Source organism: Plecotus auritus (assembly GCF_963455305.1).
Source record: "Plecotus auritus genome assembly, chromosome: 3".
NCBI classification, from domain to species: domain Eukaryota; kingdom Metazoa; phylum Chordata; class Mammalia; order Chiroptera; family Vespertilionidae; genus Plecotus; species Plecotus auritus.
Window position 1 is genome coordinate 101872104 of NC_137772.1, and position 22547 is coordinate 101894650.

A 22547-nucleotide genomic window follows, 5' to 3' on the forward strand; every position below is an offset into this window, starting at 1 on the left:
CATCAGCATTTCTTAAGCCTGCTTAAGTATTTCCCAACCTTAAAAACTTCTCCCTCCCCCTTCTTCCCACTGCAGCTACTGCCCTCACTCTCTCTGCACTGTCCCTCACCCTTCTGGAAACTGTAGCCTCCAACTGGTTTATCCTAATCCACTCCTTCATTCTTCCTATTTAATGTCTACACTGCAGCTAAAGGAATCTTTTTAAAACACAAATCTGACTATGTGACCTCTTTGCTTAAAACTCCCCAGTGGCTTACCACAGAGATAGAGTCTGAGGGTAAAACCAGTGTCCCTGCTTAGTTGGACCTCCAGGCTTCAGGCCCTGGCTCCTGCCTGCTTCTTCCAGCCTGATTGGAACCCTGTTTTCCTGCCCATGGCGTTCTTTTACCTCCTGTCATTGGCCCTCTTGTTTGCATATGCTGTTTCTTCTATGAGGATTACTTCCTTCTCCCTGCTGCCCATCCTTTCCTTGTCAAGTAAACACCTGTTCATTTTGCAAATCTCACTTCTGCATTATTTCCTCTTGTTAAGCTTTTCTAAATTATGGCATTCATACTGACCTATGCTACTTTCTCTTCTTGGCACCCATTACACTTGTAACTTTTTAAAACTGTACTCACGTGGCTAATGTAAGCCTGTAAAGCTGGGGGGGGGGCGGGCGGGGGGGACAGGCACCTCGTCTCCTGTCCCCTGTGCCTAATACACTGTGCGGCCACAATAGTTTTCATTGTTGGAGAAATGAGACAAAATTCTGTCTTTCCGCATATATGTTTTTATGATAATGAAGCTATTAATAAGGTATGTGAAGCTACTACTTTATAGAATACTACTTATGAAAAGTTAAAGTATAACATGAATCCTGTCAACTTAAGGTATAATATAAAGGAAGGTTTAAAGAAACCTGAACATATTGATACAAGCTGTTGGTATACTGTATATGACTTAACAAAATCTTTCTTTACTTTTCAAAATCCTGTTTGAGGAAATTTTGTTTTATACAAGGTGGGTGTCCCACTGTCAAAAAAACCCCAGTCCTTTTACCTGTATCAGAACTTACAGTATGCAACTTCCTTCAGTCCACATCTTAACTCTTTAAATTGCCTTTTCTGCCTACTTTGCTTTTCTTACAAACAAGAAGAGGCCTGAGTCTTCATTTACTACTTATTCTTTTATTTAAGAAGACATTTTTTAATGATCATTCTGGTGTTCATTCTTTCCTTCTGCAAATATTTATTGTCTGCTATGTGCCAGCCACTGTTTCTGGGGCAGAGAGAGAGAGGGGGAAAGCTTAGTTCCCCTTACAGCTCACATTATCACTCATTGGTGCCTTATTTATATCATTTGAGTGCTGAGTAACCTGCCATAGGTCTTTTATATATTGGATTTCTCTTTAGAGGGACTTTTAGCTTAAATTAGATTATAAGTAGAATTCCATAAAGTAGTACCTTTCTTCAATAAATATCAATATTAATAATTTTAAAGTATATGTAAGTTGGCCTAAAGTACTCCTTTAACTCCATTACTAGTTTATTTCTCAGAGATGTGATGTTATGGGATCAGGCCTGATTAGTCTCGGAGAGGAAGCATGCATCATACAGGGATATTACACTGACTACATGAGCTCTGCAGTTCTTTCAGGTGGGAAAATAAAAGAATATGCAATTCAATATCATGGGTAATTGTTAGCATATCAGTTCAGCTCCATTAGAGTTTATTGGCACTAGGAATTAGAATTTATTTGTTGACATTTTAATCTTTGATTTTTTATAACCATTTATTCTATTCACTTACAAGTCACCTGAATGGGCTTTCATTCATTGTTATAAAGGAGCAGAAAAAGTACTAACTTTTAAACTTTACCACCTCATAAGTAACAAAATGCAATTCCTTATTAAGCAATTTACTCACATGTATATTCTTTTGTTTTTCAAGTCAATGCCCAAAAATATGGTGTCTCGTCTTTGTGAATCTAAAAAGGTTTGTGCTGCAGCTGATATGCAACTTCAGGTATGTATGTACTTTCGTTCATGTCTTAACTCTTTAAATTGTTCTCAAGTTTTCCAGAGTAATTATTCAAAATAAATATATAACTTTTAAATTCTTTCCAATGCTACACATTTATTTCATCTGAGTTCAAAGAACTTAACCAAATTGACTAATTCAATCCTCACTGTCCTAATAAAGTAGATATTAAATGTGGTTATTTTCTATATTCAGTCTGGTAAATCAAAACTTGGAAAAGTTACATGATTTCTTCTAAATCAGTGGTTCTCAACCTTTCTAATGCCGCGACCCTTTAATACAGTTCCTCATGTTGTGGTGACCCCCAACCATAAAATTATTTTCGTTGCTACTTCATAACTGTAATTTTGCTACTGTTAATGAATCGTAATGTAAATATGTGTGTTTTCCGATGGTCTTAGGCAACCCTGCTAGCGGTTCTCAACCTGTGGGTCGCGACCCACAGGTGGAGAACGCTTCTATAGAGCCTAAGACCATCGGAAAACACACATATTTACATTACGATTCATTAACAGTAGCAAAATTACAGTTATGAAGTAGCAACGAAAATAATTTTATGGTTGGGGGTCACCACAACATGAGGAACTGTATTAAAGGGTCACGGCATTAGAAAGGTTGAGAACCACTGTTCTAAATCACACATTTTAGCAATAAATTTATATATTGTTATTCACTTTGCTTTAAAAAAAAAATGTGTCTTTAGATGTGAAGTCTAATGAAGAGTAATGACTTTATTTCAATAACATTCAAAACCTATTTTCCAGGTTTCCAGATAAAGACTAGAAAGACTTTATGAATCATCTTTTTTTTTTTTTTAAATATATTTTATTGATATTTCACAGAGAGGAAGGGAGAGGGATAGAGAGCTAGAAACATCGATAAGAGAGAAACATCGATCAGCTGCCTCCTGCACACCTCCCACTGGGGATGTGCCCGCAACCAAGGTACATGCCCTTGACCGGAATCGAACCCGGGACCTTTCAGTCCGCAGGCCGACGCTCTATCCACTGAGCCAAACCAGTTTCGGCATGAATCATCTTTTTTATTAAAAAGATTAGAGGCCTGAATTTTGTGCACCAGGGGAAGGGGGGGTGGAGTCCCTCAGCCCGTTCTGTACCCTTGGGGGATGTCAGACACTGCATGCACCAGTGACCATACTTTTCATACGGGTGAAAGGCATCTTGCTGTTGTATGGGCAGCTACATTTTTTTGCCCTGATTATAAAAAGTAGTACATAACATGATCCTTCTGAGGCAGTAGTACCATTTTCCCCGTCTTCTGGGTGGAAAAACTGAAGCAGAGAAAAGTTAAGTAATTGACTTTGTCACACAGTTATAAGTGTCAGAATCAGGACTGACCACAAAATCTGCAAGCCAGAGTCCATGCATGTCATCGCTGCATTATCCTGTTTTTTCAGTGTTAGAGTAGCCTTGCCTCTTAATTTTTAAATCTAAGAGACTGTTCCCAATATATAGGATAGGGTCCCTAGGCCTGGCTGGCGATCAGGGCCGATCTGTGGGGCGACCAGCGGGAGTGGTGATTGGGAGGGCCCCCACTGGCACCTGCCTTGGCTGGTGGCCTGGCACCACCCGCTTGTGGCCCCGCCCCCCCGATCACCTCCCTCTTGTGGGGCAGACGCTCAACGCAGGAGCTGCCCACAACTGGTCGTTCCACCGTTTGGTCAATTTACATGTTAGGGTTTTATTATGTGGGATGCCAGGTCTACATGATACCAGATGTTTAGGTTATTTGTAATTACTGAGATTGCTTATGGAATTCTTACTCTTTATCAGACCTTAGAAGTTATATAAACATAACCTAAACGGCTATCTTTCATCTCAAGCATCTCAAAATATTTACTTTATAATAATCTAGTTATCTATTTGAAAGTATAGCCACTCCTTAATTGCTTTATACTTTTATAAAATTCAGTCCCTAAAAAGTAATTAATGAGCTTTGTTTTTTTATACTTTAAAATATATATTTCAGTAAAAAAAATACCTACTCTAGACAAAACAGCAAATTTACATTTAATTTACATTATTTAGTATCTATATCAATATAATTAAAAATGAATTTCTAAATTATTTTTTAAAATTAGCATTACTTGGAAAAAGTCTTTTCATTTGCTGGTAATTATAGTACAAGTCCTAGTTTAAAACCTTTTGTCATGGCTCTTATTTTGAACAGTTGTTCCAATGATATTCTTTTAAAATGGAAAATCAACTTTTCACTCCTCCCACCCTCTAGAAAGAATAAATCCTTGAGATGGAGAGAATAGGAAAGATGGAAAGGGAGAGGGAGGAGGGGGGAGAGAGAGAGAGAGAGAGAGAACCTCTTACTAGAGGAACCATAGGAACCAGCTTTCATATTATACAATAGTCTCTTTGTACAGTGGAGAAAAACAAGGGTGGAAAGGAAATGGATTATTTCAGATTTCTAAAGGGGTATTAAAATTGTAATTTTTTTTTTTTTGCAGTGCATTGTTTTACAAATACACTCTTAATTTTCTGTAGCTCTAAGGATCTTGATCCCAGGCATGCATTATTCCCTTGGTGAGCAAATAGGCTCATCACTTTAGAATTGTTTGGTTTATCTGCTAATGAGCGTGAAATACATGTATTTGATTTATTTTGCTCTGTTTTTATAATTTAAAAAAAATCTTCCATGCTTATGCCTTCCACTTGTGAAAGATAAAATTGAAAGAATGAAACTCCTGAATTCTTATTTGTTTATAGATTGTGACAAGAAAAACACACACACCAAAAAAGCCAACATCTCAGTTGAGATTAGAATTTAAAAGTTTTAATTCCTAATAATTTATCCAGTTAGAATATAAACAAGACTTGTATGGGTAATTTTGGCTCCTGTTTATCTTTATGCATTGTTATTTATTATAGAATATAGAATTAAAAGAGCTATATGTAGCTATATGTTTAGATTACCAGTTAGAGTAAAGCAATATTTATATTTAGAAAATGTCTATGTTTTTCTAGGGAATGTTTAAACTTGACTTTATAATTTAGAACCATAATTCTATATCTAGATGAAGCCAGAAGCTACAAGTCATTTAAATTTTTCTTCTATCCAAACTAATCCTCACTTCTTTCAAGTCAACAGCTGCACATTCTCTGCAAATTCCATTTTTGAATCAGAAAGATACATATCAGAAACATAATTGCATATCAGAATTTTTTCTTTAAAATAAAACATTTTCTGCTTTCTTATTTCAGGTGAACTCCAAACAATGATAACAGTCAAGTCAAAAAACATTTTATCATTACTATAGCTTTTATGCAAAATTTAGTTTTCAGAACTAAGCAGCAGATTTCACATTCAAACTTTTTCTAATGCTTTATTCTCCTATTATGTTTCAATGGCCTATATCTTCTACGTTGAGGTGAGTGGTCCTTTTCTTCCGGTCACCTCCTTAAACCAGAATTGTCCCTGCACAGCAGCTGCTTCTTTTGCACCGCCTGGTACCAGATGTGACTTGGCTCTAGCTCCAGATTCTCCAACAGCTGTACCAGAATTCTTTGTAACATCTGTCCTCACCAGACACTAGATTGTTATTCCTTTCTCCACCTCACCCCACCTTTTTATCTTTTTTTACCTCTCCTTACAAAACTAGGATTCTGACCATTTCATTTTTCTCACTTAAGATATATGGGATTCCAGGGATAAAGCAAACAATATTTGTTAGGTTCTGGAGTCACAGTCATAACTTTATTTTTCATATTTCTAACCATATTTATTGCCAATACAGAGAAAGGCAAAATTTCAGTTGTGTGTTCACAAATTTAAGTTGCTATATTATATTTAAAGAGTACCTTACAGATAAGATTCAAAATTCCTTAATATCTTTTTTTTTAATTTAATAAATCTTTATTGTTCAGATTATTACAATTGTTTCTCCTTTTTCCCCCCATAGCTACCCTCCACCCGGTTACCACCCCACCCTCTGCTCTTACCTCCCTCCCACTGTCCTCATCCATAGGTGCACGATTTTTGTCCAGTCTCTTCCCGTAACCCCCCACCCCTTTCCCCCTAAGAATTATCAATCCACTCCCATTCTATGCCCCTGATTCTATTATATTCACCAGTTTATTCTGTTCCTCAGATTTTTAATTCACTTAATTTTTAGGTTCACTTGTTCATAGATATGTATTTGTTGTTCATAATTTTTATCTTTACTTTTTTCTTCTTCTTCCTCTTCTTAAAGAATACCTTTCAGCATTTCATATAATACTGGTTTGGTGTTGATGAACTCCTTTAGCTTTTTCTTATCTGTGAAGCTCTTTATCTGACCTTCAATTCTGAATGATAGCTTTGCTGGGTAGAGTAATCTTGGTTGTAGGTTCTTGCTCTTCATCACTTTGAATATTTCTTGCCACTCCCGTCTGGCCTGCATAGTTTCTGTTGAGAAATCAGCTGACAATCGTATGGGTGCTCCCTTGTAGGTAATTAACTGTTTTTCTTTTGCTGCTTTTAATATTCTCTCTTTGTCTTTTGCTCTTGGCATTTTAATTATGATGTGTCTTGGTGTGGTCCTCTTTGGATTCCTTTTGTTTGGGGTTCTCTGCGCTTCCTGGACTTGTAAGTCTATTTCTTTCACCAGGTAGGGGAAGTTTTCTGTCATTATTTCTTCCAATAGGTTTTCAGTATCTTGCTCTCTCTCTTCTTCTGGCACCCCCATAATTCTGATGTTGGTACGCTTGAAGTTGGCCCAGAGACTTCTTACACTATCTTCAAATTTTCAGATTCTTTTTTCTTTTTGCTTTCCTGGTTGAGTGTTTTTTGCTTCTTTGTATTTCAAATCTTTGACTTGATTCTTGCATTCCTCTAGTCTGCTGTTGGGTCTTTGTATAATATTTTTTATTTCAATCAGTGTATGTTTAATTTCTAGTTGGTCCTTTTTCATATCCTCGAGGGTCTCATTGAAATTATCGGCGGTTTCTAGAAAATTCTTGAAAAACCTTATAACCGTGGTTTTGAACTCTATATCCAGTCGTTTGTTTTCCTCCATTTCTTTCATTTGTGATCTGTTTCTTTGTCTCTGCATTTTCACTGCTTCCCTGAGTTGGTAGGGTGGCTTTGTGTGCTAGGTGTCCTATATGGGCCAGTTGGTCGGCCTCCCAGTTACCTGAGGTGGACACTCTTGGTGCACCCCTTTGTGGACTGTGTGTACGGCCTTGTTGTAGTTAAGTTTTGATTGTTGTTGGTGTCACTGGGAGGAATTGACCTCCAGGCCAATTGGCTGTGAGGACCCACTGTGTCTATAATGGAAGAACTGCTGCGCTGGAGACACACTTAGGGGGCAGGACTTGCTTCAGTGGGGCTTTGGTGCTCACTGAGTCTGCCTCTTGAATGTGTCACTTATGGATGTGAGTAGTTGAAATCTGTGAAATCTGGTGTCGTCTCACACTGACCCCTAGATACACTGGCTTCTGGATCTCCAATGGGGTGCTGGTTAGCTACTGACTGAGGCCACCCCGCAGGAGGTATAGCGAGAACTACAGTTTTCTCCTCTTTGCTTGGGGTTTGGAGGTTTTGGAGCTGTCTGACCAGAGCTGCAGTTTGTTTGGTTAAGCTGCGAAAGGGCAGGCTATGTATATGCAAAAGCCGCTGCTCCGAGCTTGGGTGGGTTTGTAGATTGTGTGGGGCGGCGTCCCATTGAGTCACTGGGCTAGGGCGTGGCAAACTTTGATGGCTGCCAGTCAGCCGTCTCTGCATTTCCAAGTCCGCGTCCCGCTCCCCAGCACAGTAAACAATGATTGCTGGGCGCACCACTGCAAGAAAGTCACCCTCACTTTCCGACCCGATGGTAGACAGTCCAGCTTCTCCCCATAGGAGTTTTGGTCCTCAGCATCTCCCCAGAAACTGGAGTTCGGAGTAATCGGGAGCTTGTCTCCCTTTGGGTTGAAAGAAGCAGCGCACCCAGACACCCGCCGCCAGCCCGATTCGCTCACCTCCATACCTCAGCTTTTCAGCGCTTGTGCACGTCTCAATGCTCTTTTCTCTTTCCTTCTAGTTGTAGAACTTCCACTCAGCCAGCTTTCCCATGGTTCTGGGTGATAAACGTTTTGTCTTTTAGTTGTAGTTTTGAAATCGTTGTGCGAGGCAGCAGTTTAGGTGTTTACCTATGCAACCATCTTGGTTTCTCGACTCCCCTTAATATCTTTAATCGTGAAAGGTTGAGAGCTTTCCTTTTCATCATTGACATAGTGTTAAATATTGAACAAAATATATCTCAAGCCATATACATCTATATTTGTGAATGTTTTAAACTGTGATTTAAAGTATTATTCTGGAATGTATATAACACATCTTAGGTATAAGAATGGGCTACCCAAACTAAATAGATGTTTTCATCTGTCTAGGTCTTTTATGCCATTTTGGATCAAATTTACCATGGGAAGCATCCCCTGAGGCGATCAACCACAGACATTCTCAAGGAAACACAGGAGAAATTTTATGGCTTACCATACGTTCCAAACACTGTGAGTCTAGCATTTTGATACTGTCATGTGCCATTGAGTGGTTCTGCTAGTGTATCTATCAGTAGTTAGTAGGTTGTGATCACCTTCCCCCTTCCATAACTTGGAATCCTTACATTTATATCAACGTTTCACATGGGGAAAACGCTAGAAATTGCCTGGCTTATTTAATGTCTCCAGCCATACATATTTTTTTTAATTTTTTATTATTTTTTTGTTAATCCTCGCCCAAGGCAATTTTTCCATTGATTTTTACAGAGAGTAGAAGAGAGTGGGAGAGACAGAGAGAGAGAAACATTGATGTGAGAGAGACACATTGATTGGCTGCCTCCCACACTTGCCCCAGCCAGGGCTAGAGATCAAGCCTGCAACCCAGGTACATGCCCTTGACCACAGTCAAAACCAGGACCCTTCAGTCTGCAGGCCGATGTTCTATCCAGTGAGCCAAATCAGCTAGGACTCTAATCATACATTTACATGTGTTTATTTTCTTCCTGATAGCAGTGTTTTCCTAAATTCCTAAGAAAATGGAATAAATAAAGGTCTTTGGCATCAGTCTGTATTCTTTTTCATTTATTTCTGTAAGGAGATAAATGGTTAGCCATATAAGATGATATGATTATCAATTCTAATCAAATATATGTCTTAACTAAGATCATTTAGTTAGTGATTATGTAGGGATTAAAAGTCAAGATCTGAAGTCATGCTTTTTTTTAGTCCTCCAAGTTATGGTGGAAAGAATATTGGCTGGTACATTTGGCAGTGTCACTGACTTCTTTGCAGGCTCTAGAAACCCAACTCATAAAGGGAATTTATTGAGTCTCATAACTGAAAGGTACAGATATATATCTGGTTTCAGTTAAGTTGGATCTAGTTTCATTTTCTTAGAAAATATTGTTAGAAATGTTTATCTTCCCATTTCTCAGCTTTTTTCTCTGTGTTTGTTTCATTCTCAGGCAGGCAGTGCTTGCTTGGGGTGTTGTGCTACCTGTAGTTCCAGGATTATCTTCTAACTTAATAGAAATAGAGATTATTTGTAAACTTCAAAATGTCAAGCAAATGATTTTTATTACAGTATTGTGTACCAACACATGTTGTGCTAAGAGGTTAAGTTAATCAGTAAACTATAAGTGTCCAATAGACTTCAGGACCTAACACTCAAATATGCATGAGAATAGTTCATATTTACCAGTAATTGGGTATTTTATCTTTCTAACATTCTTTTTTTTTTTTAATATATTTTATTGATTTTTTTTTACAGAGAGGAAGGGAGAGGGACAGAGAGTTAGAAACATCGATGAGAGAGAAACATTGATCAGCTGCCTCCTGCACACCTCCCACTGGGGATGTGCCCGCAACCAAGGCACGTGCCCTTGACCGGAATCGAACCCGGGACCTCTCAGTCCGCAGGCCGACGCTCTATCCACTGAGCCACACCAGTCAGGGCATCTTTCTAACATTTTTATCTATCAACAGTTTTTTATTATCTTAAAATTTTAATAATCTGCTCCAGCTATATAATGCTAAATATATTCCATACCTATTTTTTATCTTACATGTAATTTATTGTTCTAATGTCGTATGCTAAAATTCTGGATTATCTGTATTAGTGAAAATTTGTAATAAGAATAATCTAACTTCTGATATGGCTAGTGTTTCTCAGTGGTTAGAGCAGGGGTGGGCAAACTTTTTGACTCGAGGGCCACAATGGGTTCTTAAACTAGACCTGAGGGCCGGAACAAAAGCATGGATGGAGTGTTTGTGAACTAATATAAATTCAAAGTAAAGGAGCAGAGGGGAGAGCAAGAGAACCAGATAGAACAGCCAGATCCGGCCCGCGGGCCATAGTTTGCCCAAGGCTGGGTTAGAGCATCAGCTCAGCATACCAAAGAGTTGTAGGTTTGATTCCTGCTCAAGGGCATGTACCAGGGTTGCAGGTTCAATCCCAGGCCCTGGTTGGGGCACGTACAGGAGGCAACCATTCGATGTGTTTCTCTCTTTCTTGTTTTCTTTCTCCCTCTCTCTCTCTCTCTCTTTCTTTCTCTCTCTCTTTCTCTCCCCCTCCCTCCCTCCCTTCTTCCCTCCCTCTCTCCATCTCTCCATTCCTCCTTCTCGCCCTCTCTAAAAAAAAAAAAAAAAAAAAAAAAAAAATCCTCTAATGAGGATTAACAATAAATGAATAAGAAAGCATCTAACTTCATCAGTGGAAAAAATCATAACAATTGCCTAGATTTTGAGTTTTTCTAGTTTACAGACATTGCACGTTTCATGTGCTTTTGTTTTTGTGTGTTTTTATGCTTATTTTATATTTTTTGCTTAGCATTAAAATGGATGTGACTTATAAAGCAATTATTAATGAACATTAAGGGAGAATTCCATAATAATACAATAATAGTACAGGATTTTAATACCCCACTCACATCAATGGGGATAGATAATCCAGACAGAAACTTAATCTAATAATCTATAATAATAAAAGGGTAATATGCTAATTAGGGTGGATATCTTCCAGACGTCCTTCTGGACAAAGCTGCAGTGGCTGTGAGGGCCAGGAGAGGAGAGACCAGAGAAGAGAGGGCCTGGCAGCCACAATGGCCATGAGGGCCGGAGAGGAGAGGGCCTGGCAACCATAGCAGCCGTAAGGAGCGGAGAGGAGAGGGCCTAGCAGCTGCAGTGGCTGTGAAAGCCAGAGAGGAGAGGGTCTGGCAGCCCTGGGCTGCGGTGTGCTGGAAGTCCCACCTCTGCGCATGAGCTGCACAGGAAACACCTTTTCTGACCGCTCGCTCCTCGGCTAAGCTCATGGTATGCCACTCACAGCATTCTTGGTAACTTGGGTAATAAGAATCCAAGAAGGTGATCTAGGGTTTTTGCACCTCACTCCTAGAGGAAAAAAACGGAGGTCCGCTGCTAGAGGGGCTAAGAAATGTCACATCCTGCCTTAGCCAGTTTTGCTCATTGGATAGAGCCTCGGCCTGTGGACCACAGGGTCCCGGTTCGATTCCAGTCAAGGGCTTCTCCCTGGCTTGGGCCCAGGTCAGGGCTTATGCAGGAGGCAACCAATCGATGTGTCCCTCTAACATTGATGTTTCTCTCTGTCTTTCCCTCTCTTTTTCACGCTCTCTAAAAATCAATGGAAAAATATCCTCAGCTGAGGAAGAAAGAGAGAGAGAGAGAGAGAGAGAGAGAAGAAAGAAAGAAAGAAAGAAAGAAAGAAAGAAAGAAAGAAAGAAAGAAAGAAAGAAACAGAGAGAGAGAGAAAGAAAGAAAAAGCAATGTCATATCCTATGAAAGAGACATCTTGAAAATGCCTAAAGAAAGTTGTCATTTTTTTGTGGTGAAGGGACTAGTGTTGATGAAAACACCTTGGTGGCTGTGAGGACCGGCAGCTGCAGCAGGGTGATGGGGGCGGCGCCTTACCTTGATCGGCCGGTCGCCTCCCGCAGAGGGAGGCCAGACTGCGGCTTGGGAGTGGGCCTAAGCCATCAGTAGGACATCCCCTGAGGGCTCCTGGACTCTGAGAGGGGTCAGGCCGGGCTGAGGGACGCCTCCAGTGCACGAATTTTTGTGCACCGGGCCTCTAGTAAAGGAATAATGGCCTTAGATGTCATATTAGACAAGATTGACTTTATAGAGATTTTTAGAACATTTCATTCAAAATCTTCAGAGTATATTTTGTTGTTTTCACATACACATGGAACATTTTCCTGTATAGATTACATATTAGGCCACAAAACAAGCCTCAATATATTCAAGAAAATTAAAATCATATTAATATCTTTTCTAACTACAATGACATGAACCTAGAAATCAACTACAGGAAGAAAACTGGAAAAAAAGACAAATACATGGAAACTAAACAACATGCTACTAAATAGCCAATGGATCAAACTGGAAATCAAAAACTATCTTGAAGCAAATGAAAATGAAAACACAACTTTTCAAAATTTATGGTATGCAACAAAAGCAGTTCCATGAGGGTATTTCACAAGCTGACCTCAACAAAGAAGAAAAATCCCAAATAAACAATCTAACTTTGTACCTAAAAGAACTAGAAAAAGAAGAATAAACAAAATTCAAAGTAAATGGAAGGAAATAGTTAAGATCAGAGGAGAAATAAATGAAATAGAAATTATATAAGTTTGATAAAACTAAGAACTGGTTCTTTGGCTAGATAAACATATTGACAAACCTTTAGCCAAACTCATCAAGAAATAAGAACATGCAAACAAATGCAATCATAAGTGAGGGAGTTACAACTGATACCATAGAAATACAAATTTGACAATCTAGAAGTAATGTATAAATTTCTAGAAGTATATAAACTTCCAAGACTGAACTGGTTAGGAATAGAAAATCTAAGCAGACTGATTACTAGTAATAAAATTGAAGCAGTAATCAGAAACTTACAGCAAATTAAAATCCAGAACTAGATAACTTCTCAGGTGAATTCTACCAAACATTCAAAAAAGAACTAATGCCTTTTCTTAAACTATATCAAAATATTGAAAAGGAAGAAACTTATGAACTCATTCTACAAAGTCAGCAGTACCTTAATACCAAAGCCAGACAAGGAAATTACAAAAATTAAAAAAAAAAAATTCCAGGCCAATATCCTTGATGAACATAAATGCAAAAATTCTCAACCAAATATGAGCAAATCAGATTTAACAATACAGGCAGTCCTCGGGTTACATCGGACTCAACGTACATCGTTTTGTGGTTATGTCGCCATCTCCCATTTATTTATTAAAAAAAAAAGAAAAAAAGTTCCATCATTTCAACATATGTACATATGTGCTTAAGTTTTTTATTATTTATTTACCACAAGTAAAGGTCAGGAATTGTTGTCTTTCTTTTAAATTTTTTTTTAATGTTTCACTTTATTACTGCTGTGTATGTGCTCCATGTGAGTGACGTAGGTGCTTATGTAGGTGGGTTCTTACTTACGGCGAAAGTCGCATTACCTCGTGCCGTAGAAAGGATCTCCGATGTAACCCGAGGACCTACTGTACATTAAATGGATTATACACCATGACATAGTGGAACTCATCCCAGGGATGCAAGGATGGTCAAACATTTATAAATCAATCAGTGTGATACACCAATTAACAAAATAAAGGGAAAAACATATGATCATCTCAATAGATTCAGAAAAAAAGCATTTAACAAAATCCAACATTCTTTTATTAAAAAAATCTCAACAAAGTGTATATAGAAGTACTATATCTCAACAAGTTAAGGTTATATATGAGAAACCCACAGCTAATATCCTACTCAAATGGTGAAAAGTTGAAAACTTTGCCTCTAAGATCAAGAACAAGATAATGATGCCCACTCTCACCACTTCTATTCAACATAGTAGTAGAAATCCTAGCCATAGCAGTCAGAGAAAGAAAAGAATTAAAAGGCATCCAGATTGGAAAGGAAGAAGTACAACTCTCATTATTTGCAGATGACATGATACTATATATAGAAAACCCTAAGAACCCCACCAAAAATCTATTAGAACTAATAAATGAACTCAGTAAAATTGTAGGTTACAGAAATCTATTGTGTTTCTCTATACCAATAATAAACAATCAGAAGGAGAAATTAAGAAAATAATTCTATTTACAGTTTCCCCAGAAAGCATACAATATCTAGGAATAAATTTAACCAAAGAGGTGAGAAAGCTTTTAATGTGAAAATTGTAAGACACTGTAAAAATAAATTGAAGAAGATACAAATAAATGGAAGGATATACCTTGCTCTTTGATTAGAAGGATTAAAATTGTTAAAATGTCCTTATTACCTAAAGCAATCTACAGATTCAGTGTAATCCTTATTAAAATATCAAAGACATTCTTTTCAGAATTAAAACAACTAATCCTAAAATATATATGAAACCACAAAAAAACCTCAATAGCCAGCGAAATCTTGAATAAGAACAAAGTGGAAGCTATCAGTCATGCTCCCTGACTTCAGAGTATACTACAAAGCTATAATAATCAAAACAGCATGGTACTGACATAAAAACAATATATAGATCAATGGAACAGAATTGAGAGCCCGGAAATAAATTCTATGGTCAATTAATGCATGACAAAGGAAACAAGGCTATACAATGGGGCAAAGATAGTCTCTTCAATAAGTGATTTTTGAGAAAACAATCGATATATGCAAAAAAAATGAAATTGGATCACTTTCTTACACCATATCCTATCCAATAAAAGAGTAATATGCAAATTGACCATACCTCCGCTACACCCACAAGCCATGCCCACCAGCCAATCAGGAGTGAGTATGCAAATTAACCCAACCAAGATGGCTGCGGCCACGGAGCGAGCAGGAGGCTTGGGTTTCCCCGGCAATGGAGGAAGCCAAGCTTCCTGCACACCCTGGTCGGCCCTGGACTCCACTCAAGGCTACAAAGTTTCAATTATAGAAGATAAATAAATCCCAACAAAAATGGCAGCAGCCATGGAGCTGGAGAGAGCAGGAGACTTGAGTTGCCCCCTGCGTTGGAGGAAGCCAAGCTTCCACAGCCCTGGCCTGTCTTGGCCTCTGCTAAAGGCTACAAAGTTTCAATTATAGAAGATAAATAAATCCCAACAAAAATGGCTGCGGCCACAGAGCAAGCAGGAGGCATGGCTTTGCTCAAGGCTGCAAAGTTTCAATTGTAGAAGATAAATAAACCCCAGATACCAGGGCCTCCGCTTGGGTCACCGGGGGGCATGGCCGGCATGAAAACCACCACAGTCCCCTCACCCAGGCCGCCCCATGCCCCAAAGGATCCCCCACCCTGATCCAGGACACCCTTTAGGGCAAACCAGCTTGTCCCCACCCATGCACCAGGCCTCTATCTTATCTAATAAAAGAGTAGTATGCAGATTGACCATCACTCCAACACACAAGATGGCTGCCCCCGTGTGGTCAAAGATGGCTGCCCCCATGTGGACACAGGATGGCCACCACAAGATGGCCAGCAGGGGAGTGCAGTTGGGAGGGACCAGGCCTGCAAGGGAGGGCAGTTGGGGGTGATCAAGCCTGCAGGGGAGGGCAGTTAGGGGTGACCAGGCCAGGAGAGGAGGGCAGTTAGGGGCAAACAGGCTGGCAGGGAGAAGTTAGGCATCAATTAGGCTGGCAGGGTAGTGGTTAGGGCAGGGGTGGGCAAACTTTTTGACTCGAGGGCCACAATGGGTTCTTAAACTGGACCGGAGGGCTGGAACAAAAGCATGGATGGAGTGTTTGTGTGAACTTATATAAATTCAAAGTAAAGGAGCGGAGGAGGGAGCAAGAGAACCGGATAGAAAAGCCGGATCCGGCCCGTGGGCCGTAGTTTGCGCACGGCTAGGTTAGGGGGTGATCAGGCTGGCAGGCAGAAGCAGTTAGGAGCAATTAGGAAGGCAGGCAGGTGGGCAGTTGGGAGCCAGCAGTCCTGGATTGTGAGAGAGATGTCCGACTGCCTGTTTAGGCCTGATCCAGGATCGGGCCTAAATGGGCAGTCAGACATCCCTCGAGGGGTCCCAGATTGGAGAGGGTGCAGGCTGGGCTGAGGGACACACACACCCCCACCATGCACGAATTTCGTGCACCGGGCCTCTAGTATAAAAATAAGCTCAAAATAGATTAAATCTTAAATGTGAGATCTGAAACCATAAAACTCTTAGAGGAAAAAAGCAGTAAACGCTTTGACATTGTTCTTGGTGATATCTTTTGATATGAATTCTTGGTCAAGGGCAACAAAAGTGAAAATAAACAAATGGGACTGTGTCAAACTAAGAAGTTTTTGCACAGCAAAAAATCCAACAAAATGAAAAGACAGTCTACTAAATGGGACAAGACATTTGCAAGCAATACATCTGTTGAGGAAATAGTATCCAAAATATACAAGGAATTCATACATAAAAACAACAACAAATAATCCAATTAAAAATAGGCAGAAGACCTGGATAGACATTTCTCTAAAGAGGATGTACAGATGGCCACTAGACATATAAAAAGATCCTCAACATCACTAGTCATCAGGGAAATGCAAATTAAAACCACAATGAAATATCACCTCACACCTATCAGAATGACTCATTAATAAATCAAAAAATAAGTGCTGGTGAGGATGTGGAGAAAAAGGAACCCTCGACATTGTTGGTAGGATTGTAAATTAATGCAGCCACTATGTAAAATAGTATGGAAAGCCTTGGACAGTCTTCTCAGTGGTTAGAGCCTCACCCCATACACCCAACTGTGGTGGATTCCATTTCCAGTCAGGGGCGTGTAACTGGGTTGCAGGTTCTATCCCCAGCCCAGTTGGGCCACATTTGGGAGGCAATCAATCAATGTGTCTCTCTCACATCGATGTTTCTCTCTCGCCCTCTGTCCCTGTCCCTCTCCTTCCCTCCTTCCCTCCTTTCCTCCTTTCCATTCTATAAAAATCAATGGAAAAAATATCCCTAGGTGAAAATTAAGAAAGAAAGGAGGAAAGGAGAGGGGAGGGGAGGGGAGATAATACACTTAAAATTCAGATAGTGCTTACCTCTGGAATAAGGAATAGGATCATATATGTCTTAGAAATATTTTATTTCTTGATTTGTATATATATGTGTGTGTGTGTGTGTGTGTGTGTGTGTGTGTGTGTGTGTGTGTATATATATATATATATATATATGATTGATAATTTTTCCATTATTTTTGCTGTTTTAGTATAGGTGTATTCTTGGTATGTAGAAAACATTCCTAAATGTTAGTAGGCTATTTTGGCTGCAATATTGGGGTAACTAATGGATTTAGAGAAACCACTTGGAAAGTTATTTAATCTCCCTGGCAAACACTAATGGTGGCTTGAACTAGAACAGTGGCATTGGGGAAGGAAAGATTGAAATGGGCTGGAGAACAGTGTAGAAAGGTACAGTCAATAAGGCTAGGTAGTGGACTCGAGTAATGAGTGAGAAGTAAGGATCAAAAATGACTGCAAGTTTTTAACAAGAGTATTGAATAGAGGGTGACTGTAGAGTGTCTCTTCCCATACAGACCAAAAAAGTGACAGTTTCCCTCCTATAAACTTATCTCCAGAAATTGCTCTCCCAAGTGAATCACTTTATTCTCTCAAATTAAACAATTAGAAAAGGAAATTATAACTTAAACAGCAACCTACAAAGGATTCAGAATGTTTATAGAATCTGTACATATTATATAGATGGAATGTGCTCTAAACTTTTAGAGATGATGATTATATACGTGTATGTATTAGCGTTTCTCTAAGTGTGTTAATAACTCATCTTGGGAATAAAGTGCCCTGATAGTTATGTTTGAGAAACACTGGTTTAAATTATGTTAAATGGGTTTTTTACTGCAGGACTTCTCAAAATCTGTAATGTGCTAATGAACATGAATTTCTAGTGCTCTGTTCCCGAACTTAATAACCGTGGAGTCTTCATCAATAGGGCATATTTTGGAATACTCTGCAAGTATATTATTCTGCAATTATATTACTGTTGAATAGGGGCATCTCTATCAATATTCTACATAAAATAATGGATGCTTATTTTTAAATAAATAGCCTTATTATATCAGCAATTTATTAATATTTTGTGACTCCTAGGTCACTCTGTATAATATATAGACAAGTTTAATATGAACTTTTATTTGCTATTTCATCTAACAGTAGTTTCGTGCTAGAAATCCAAAAGCTCCTGCTCAGTTTTAAATAGAGGGTGATTTTGCAATATGCCAACAGGCTAGTCTTCCGTTGTTACCACTTCTCTTCTATTTAGAATATAGTGAATATTCTCAGATTATTTCTAAATGATTGTTCATTCCCCCACTTTTAATTCGGAGAGTATAAAATGCTATATTTCTTTAAAATATATTTTTATTGATTTCAGAGAGGAAGGGAGAGGGAGAGAGGATAGAAATATCAATGATGAGAGAGTATCATTTATTGGCTGCCTCTTGCACACTCCCCACTGGGATCAAGCCCACAACCCAGGCATGTGCCATGACTGGGAATTGAAACATGACCTCCTGGCTCATAGTTCGATGCTCAACTGCTGAGCCACACCAGCCAGCTGTATTTTTATTTTTATAGTACTCCAGATTTATAATTCTTACATTGTGACTCACCCCTGAAACCATTGAGAAACAATCATGTATATCTAAGAAAGTTTGGGATGAAACATTTCTCTGGCCTTATGATCCTCAAATTCTGTCCTAATAAGTATTTTTAAAGCTCAAAACATGAACAACTACTCTGCTGGTAGACTACAGTTTTTAAGATTTGTTAATGATGCTATTGTATTTCAGTGTTTTAAAGTAATTTTGTAGACTTGTGAATATTGGTGTTAGAGCTGAGTCTCACACATCTGTTCTCTGAGTAAGTCTTGATGCCTATAAGACCTTTGTTTGTCCTTGACCCACTTCAAACTGAAAACAGGAATGTGCATATAATAAGAAAGTCCTGAGCACATGGAAGTCTTTACTTAATTCTTTATTTTACATCAGGGATGGGGAATGTCTAGCTCTTGGGCCCTATAAGGCCCATGAAATCATTTGGTCTGGCCCTACCAAGGCATTAGGGGTGAGTTAATTAAATGTTTGACCAAATATAACAGGCTAATTTTTAAGTTGATAATTTTGTATGGCCCAGGAATGATGTTAAAACATCCAAATGGCCCTTAGCAGAACAAAGGTTCCCCACTCCTGCTTTACATCATTGTGATAGCTGAGTATTTTATTTTCTTGTCCATACATGATTTAAAATGTACTGCCTTAATAGTATAAAAGTTTTTAAAACAAAAGTTAAAAAGTTATTTTTAGGAAAGCACTTTTTGGGATTGGATGATGTGTTGATGTCTCTGGTCATTAGTCTTGTTAGAACAAACACCAACAAAGAATGTGAAAGGAAGACATATTTCTTATGAATAGTGTCCACTCCACATTTATGTTTCACTTTCATATCCAGCAACAAACTCATATTATAGTGACACAGTGTTATACTGATAAAAAGTGGCACACCTATTATTCCATTTACATGGGGTCAGGGGGAATAGGGTTTTATATGATCTGTGCACAATGCTTACCTGTACACCTTTGGGGGTGGTTGTATGCTGGAGGCTTATTGGGGAATATACCTGACTGGCTTCAAACAGCATCATTTCCAAAAGGCTCTTTACCCTGGTCAAGTGGCTCAGTTGGTTGGAGTGCCATCCCATACACCATAAGGATGCAGGTTCAATTCCCAGTGACGGCACATAACTGGGTTGCAGGTTCAGTCCCCAGCCTGAGCACATGCAGGAGGCAACTGATCCATGTTTCTCTCTCAGATCTCCCATGTTGATGTTTCTCTCTCTCTTTCCCTTCCTCTGTCTAAAATCAATTGAAGAAAACAAACAAACAAACAAACAACCATGTCCTTGAGTGAGGATCAAAAAGGCTGCTGCTACTGGAGACTGATTTCTATTCAGATCTGTTTCTATTATCTCTAACTAGAGGGCCGTTGCATGAAAATTCATGCACTGGAGTGGGGGGTCCCTCAGCCCAGCCTGCCCCCTCTCACAGTCTGGGAGCCCTCAGGGGCGGGAGGTGACCCGACGATCAGGAGAAGGCAACACCCATCACCTCTGTTGCTGCCACTGCCAGCAGCGCAAGCCTTGGCTGGCCCCGGTTACCTGAGCTTCAGGCGGCCCTGGGCGGCTGGGCAGCTGCCATCAAAGTTTGCCTGCACCTTGGGCCAGCCCTGGGCAGCTGGGGGGCTGAGGGGACTGGGGGACTCGGGAGGCAGGCACGCGGAGTGGCCGGGCCCGCCTGGGGGCGGGCCAGGCCTTGCCGCCACGCGCCTGCCGCCCCGGTGGGGCTGAGGGGACTGGGCGCTGCCATCTTGGAGGGTGTGGCAGTCAATTAGCATATTCCCTCCTTATTAGCTGTGGGCACTGCCATCTTTGAGGGCGGGGCAGTCAATTAGCATATTCCCTCATTGGCTGTGGGCGCTGCCATCTTTGCAATGGCGTGAGGGTCAATTAGCATATCCCTCTTTATTAGATAGGATCATACAGAAATGATTATGTGTATTTAACATTAAGTATAACTTTCTGTCTCTAGAACAAACTGCTGAAAATTTTCTTAAATTTAGTCACATATCAAAGAGCAAACAGGCTTTGGTTTGTTATTTAGCATAAAGAAAATGATATCCAAATTCCAATTTATATATTTGTATATATTAATTCAATTATTTATATTCTAGATAATACTTAAGTTATTCTTGATAATTTATATATTATGTTTAGAATAGGTATTTTTATTAAGTGCATGCTATGTGCTGTGTGCTATCTAGGAGATGGGGATATAGTAGTGAATGGAACAGAAAAATTCCTGGCCCTTATAGATCCTGTATTAGAAGTGGCTTGTGTGGTGGGGGAAGGGGTGTATACATAATTATCATTACGTCCAACTATCTGTGAAACATTTCATTATTAAGTAAAATATTCTATGAGCCCCCTCAACTTGTTTTGAGTTGTGAGAAGATGGACTAAACATAAGACTGATATATTCTGATGCATAATACAGTTAATACAAGGATATGTTGGGACCCTAATTTTTAATTTCCAGAGGGAGTCTTCTTCTCTGAAATATTCATGGGAAAAAGAAGTGCCTTTTATGTTTTCGCCAGGCTACTGTCTTCTTCTTCATCCTTGAGTTCTCTACATCAGTTAGTATTCATGGAGGCATAGCAGTGGCTAGACATGGGAGGTTAAGCAAGAGGGAAAAAAAGATGGCTAGGTAGAATGGAGAGTGGCTCAGAGGCTCCAGTAGGCCATTAGCCAGACCTCAGTATTTGGTGCCTGGTAGGTTGGGAAATGGTGCTAAAGGAGAAGGAGTGGGTGTGACACCACGGTTTGAATAGGGATGGAGAAGGCATTCTGTGAAATACAGGAGGATAGCTGCTTTATGGGGTGAGGGGTGCAAAAATTGATGAGTTTAGTTTGAGGTGACACTAGACTATCCACATGGAGATGCCTGTGAGCAGCTGTTGGATCAGTGGTTGGTAACCCAGATAACAGATCAGAGCTGGAGCTATGTAGATTTTGGAGCCTAGAGAGAGACTTCTATGGTTATGGACAACATGAAACAGAGAGAATTGGCTGAGTAAGAATCTAAGAGACGACCCATAGAATATTTAAGCAGTGGGCACATGCTTAATCAGCCACTGTGTTGGAGAAGCTCTAATTAGAACAACTTTTCTCGAGTGCAAGCAGAAAATAAAATTTTAAACATATTATTGCTTCTTCTGTTTCTACTACTATAATTACAACTGTATAATGGTCTGCTCTCTTCTGTTATTTTAGGGTTGTGTTGACGTATGGTAGCTTGGAATATCACTTATACAAAATTTATTTTGGATGCATGTTCTGAGTTCCCAAATAACAGACTAATAAGTGAAGTTTTAGCATACAACTTATGTGTTATTTGAGAACTTCTCATGTTGAAATTGTTCAGTATTTAGAGCAGATCCATAAGCTGACATTGCTGTTGTCATGATTATATGTACAAAGGAAAGTAACCACTAATTTACCATTTGGGAGATGGAGAGCAACCAGTGGTAAACCCACTGTTTTTATAGTGTGCTCATCCCAGATTAACTTTCAAACAGACCTCTAACCATGTAGCAAAGTAGGAATAGGGAGATGAAATCTATAATGAAAGAGTGCAGATGGATTTTTTGAGAGCACTTTTACCATATTTACTTTACTGTATGAATTTTTGTTTTTTAATAATCTTAAAAAGAAGAAAAATAAAAACACCAACCATAAGAAAATACATTGCTACATACAGTTTGAGTGTTACGATTTTGATTTATTACTACTAGAGTTTATTTTCTTTCCTGTTTAGTTGATAGTCAACTTTTAAGAACTTCTTTCTTCCAAATACATATGTGAGTGCATATGTATATGTGAATCCATGTAGATATCTGACAATGGTGCATTCAAGTAGATTAAATATTAAATGTTATTTTCATATTTTTTTTATTTTAAATGTATAGGGTGTCCCCAAAAAAAT

General features: G+C 39.2%; 1 protein-coding gene across 2 annotated transcripts in view; it reads left to right on the forward strand.

Annotated features, from left to right (window-relative positions):
* MIPEP (mitochondrial intermediate peptidase) overlaps nt 1-22547 on the forward strand; it is a 254686-nt gene that overhangs the window by 150841 nt on the left and 81298 nt on the right. The window contains exons 15-17 of one of the 2 annotated variants that reach the window (XR_013960117.1): nt 1933-2007; nt 5256-5422; nt 8403-8522. Coding sequence is in view for 1 of the 2 variants with exons in the window: in XM_080659928.1 (XP_080516054.1) it covers nt 1933-2007; nt 8403-8522 (195 nt within the window). In the remaining variant the exon portion in view is untranslated. The remainder of the gene's footprint in view (nt 1-1932; nt 2008-5255; nt 5423-8402; nt 8523-22547) is intronic. The other variant, XM_080659928.1, reaches the window with a different exon arrangement.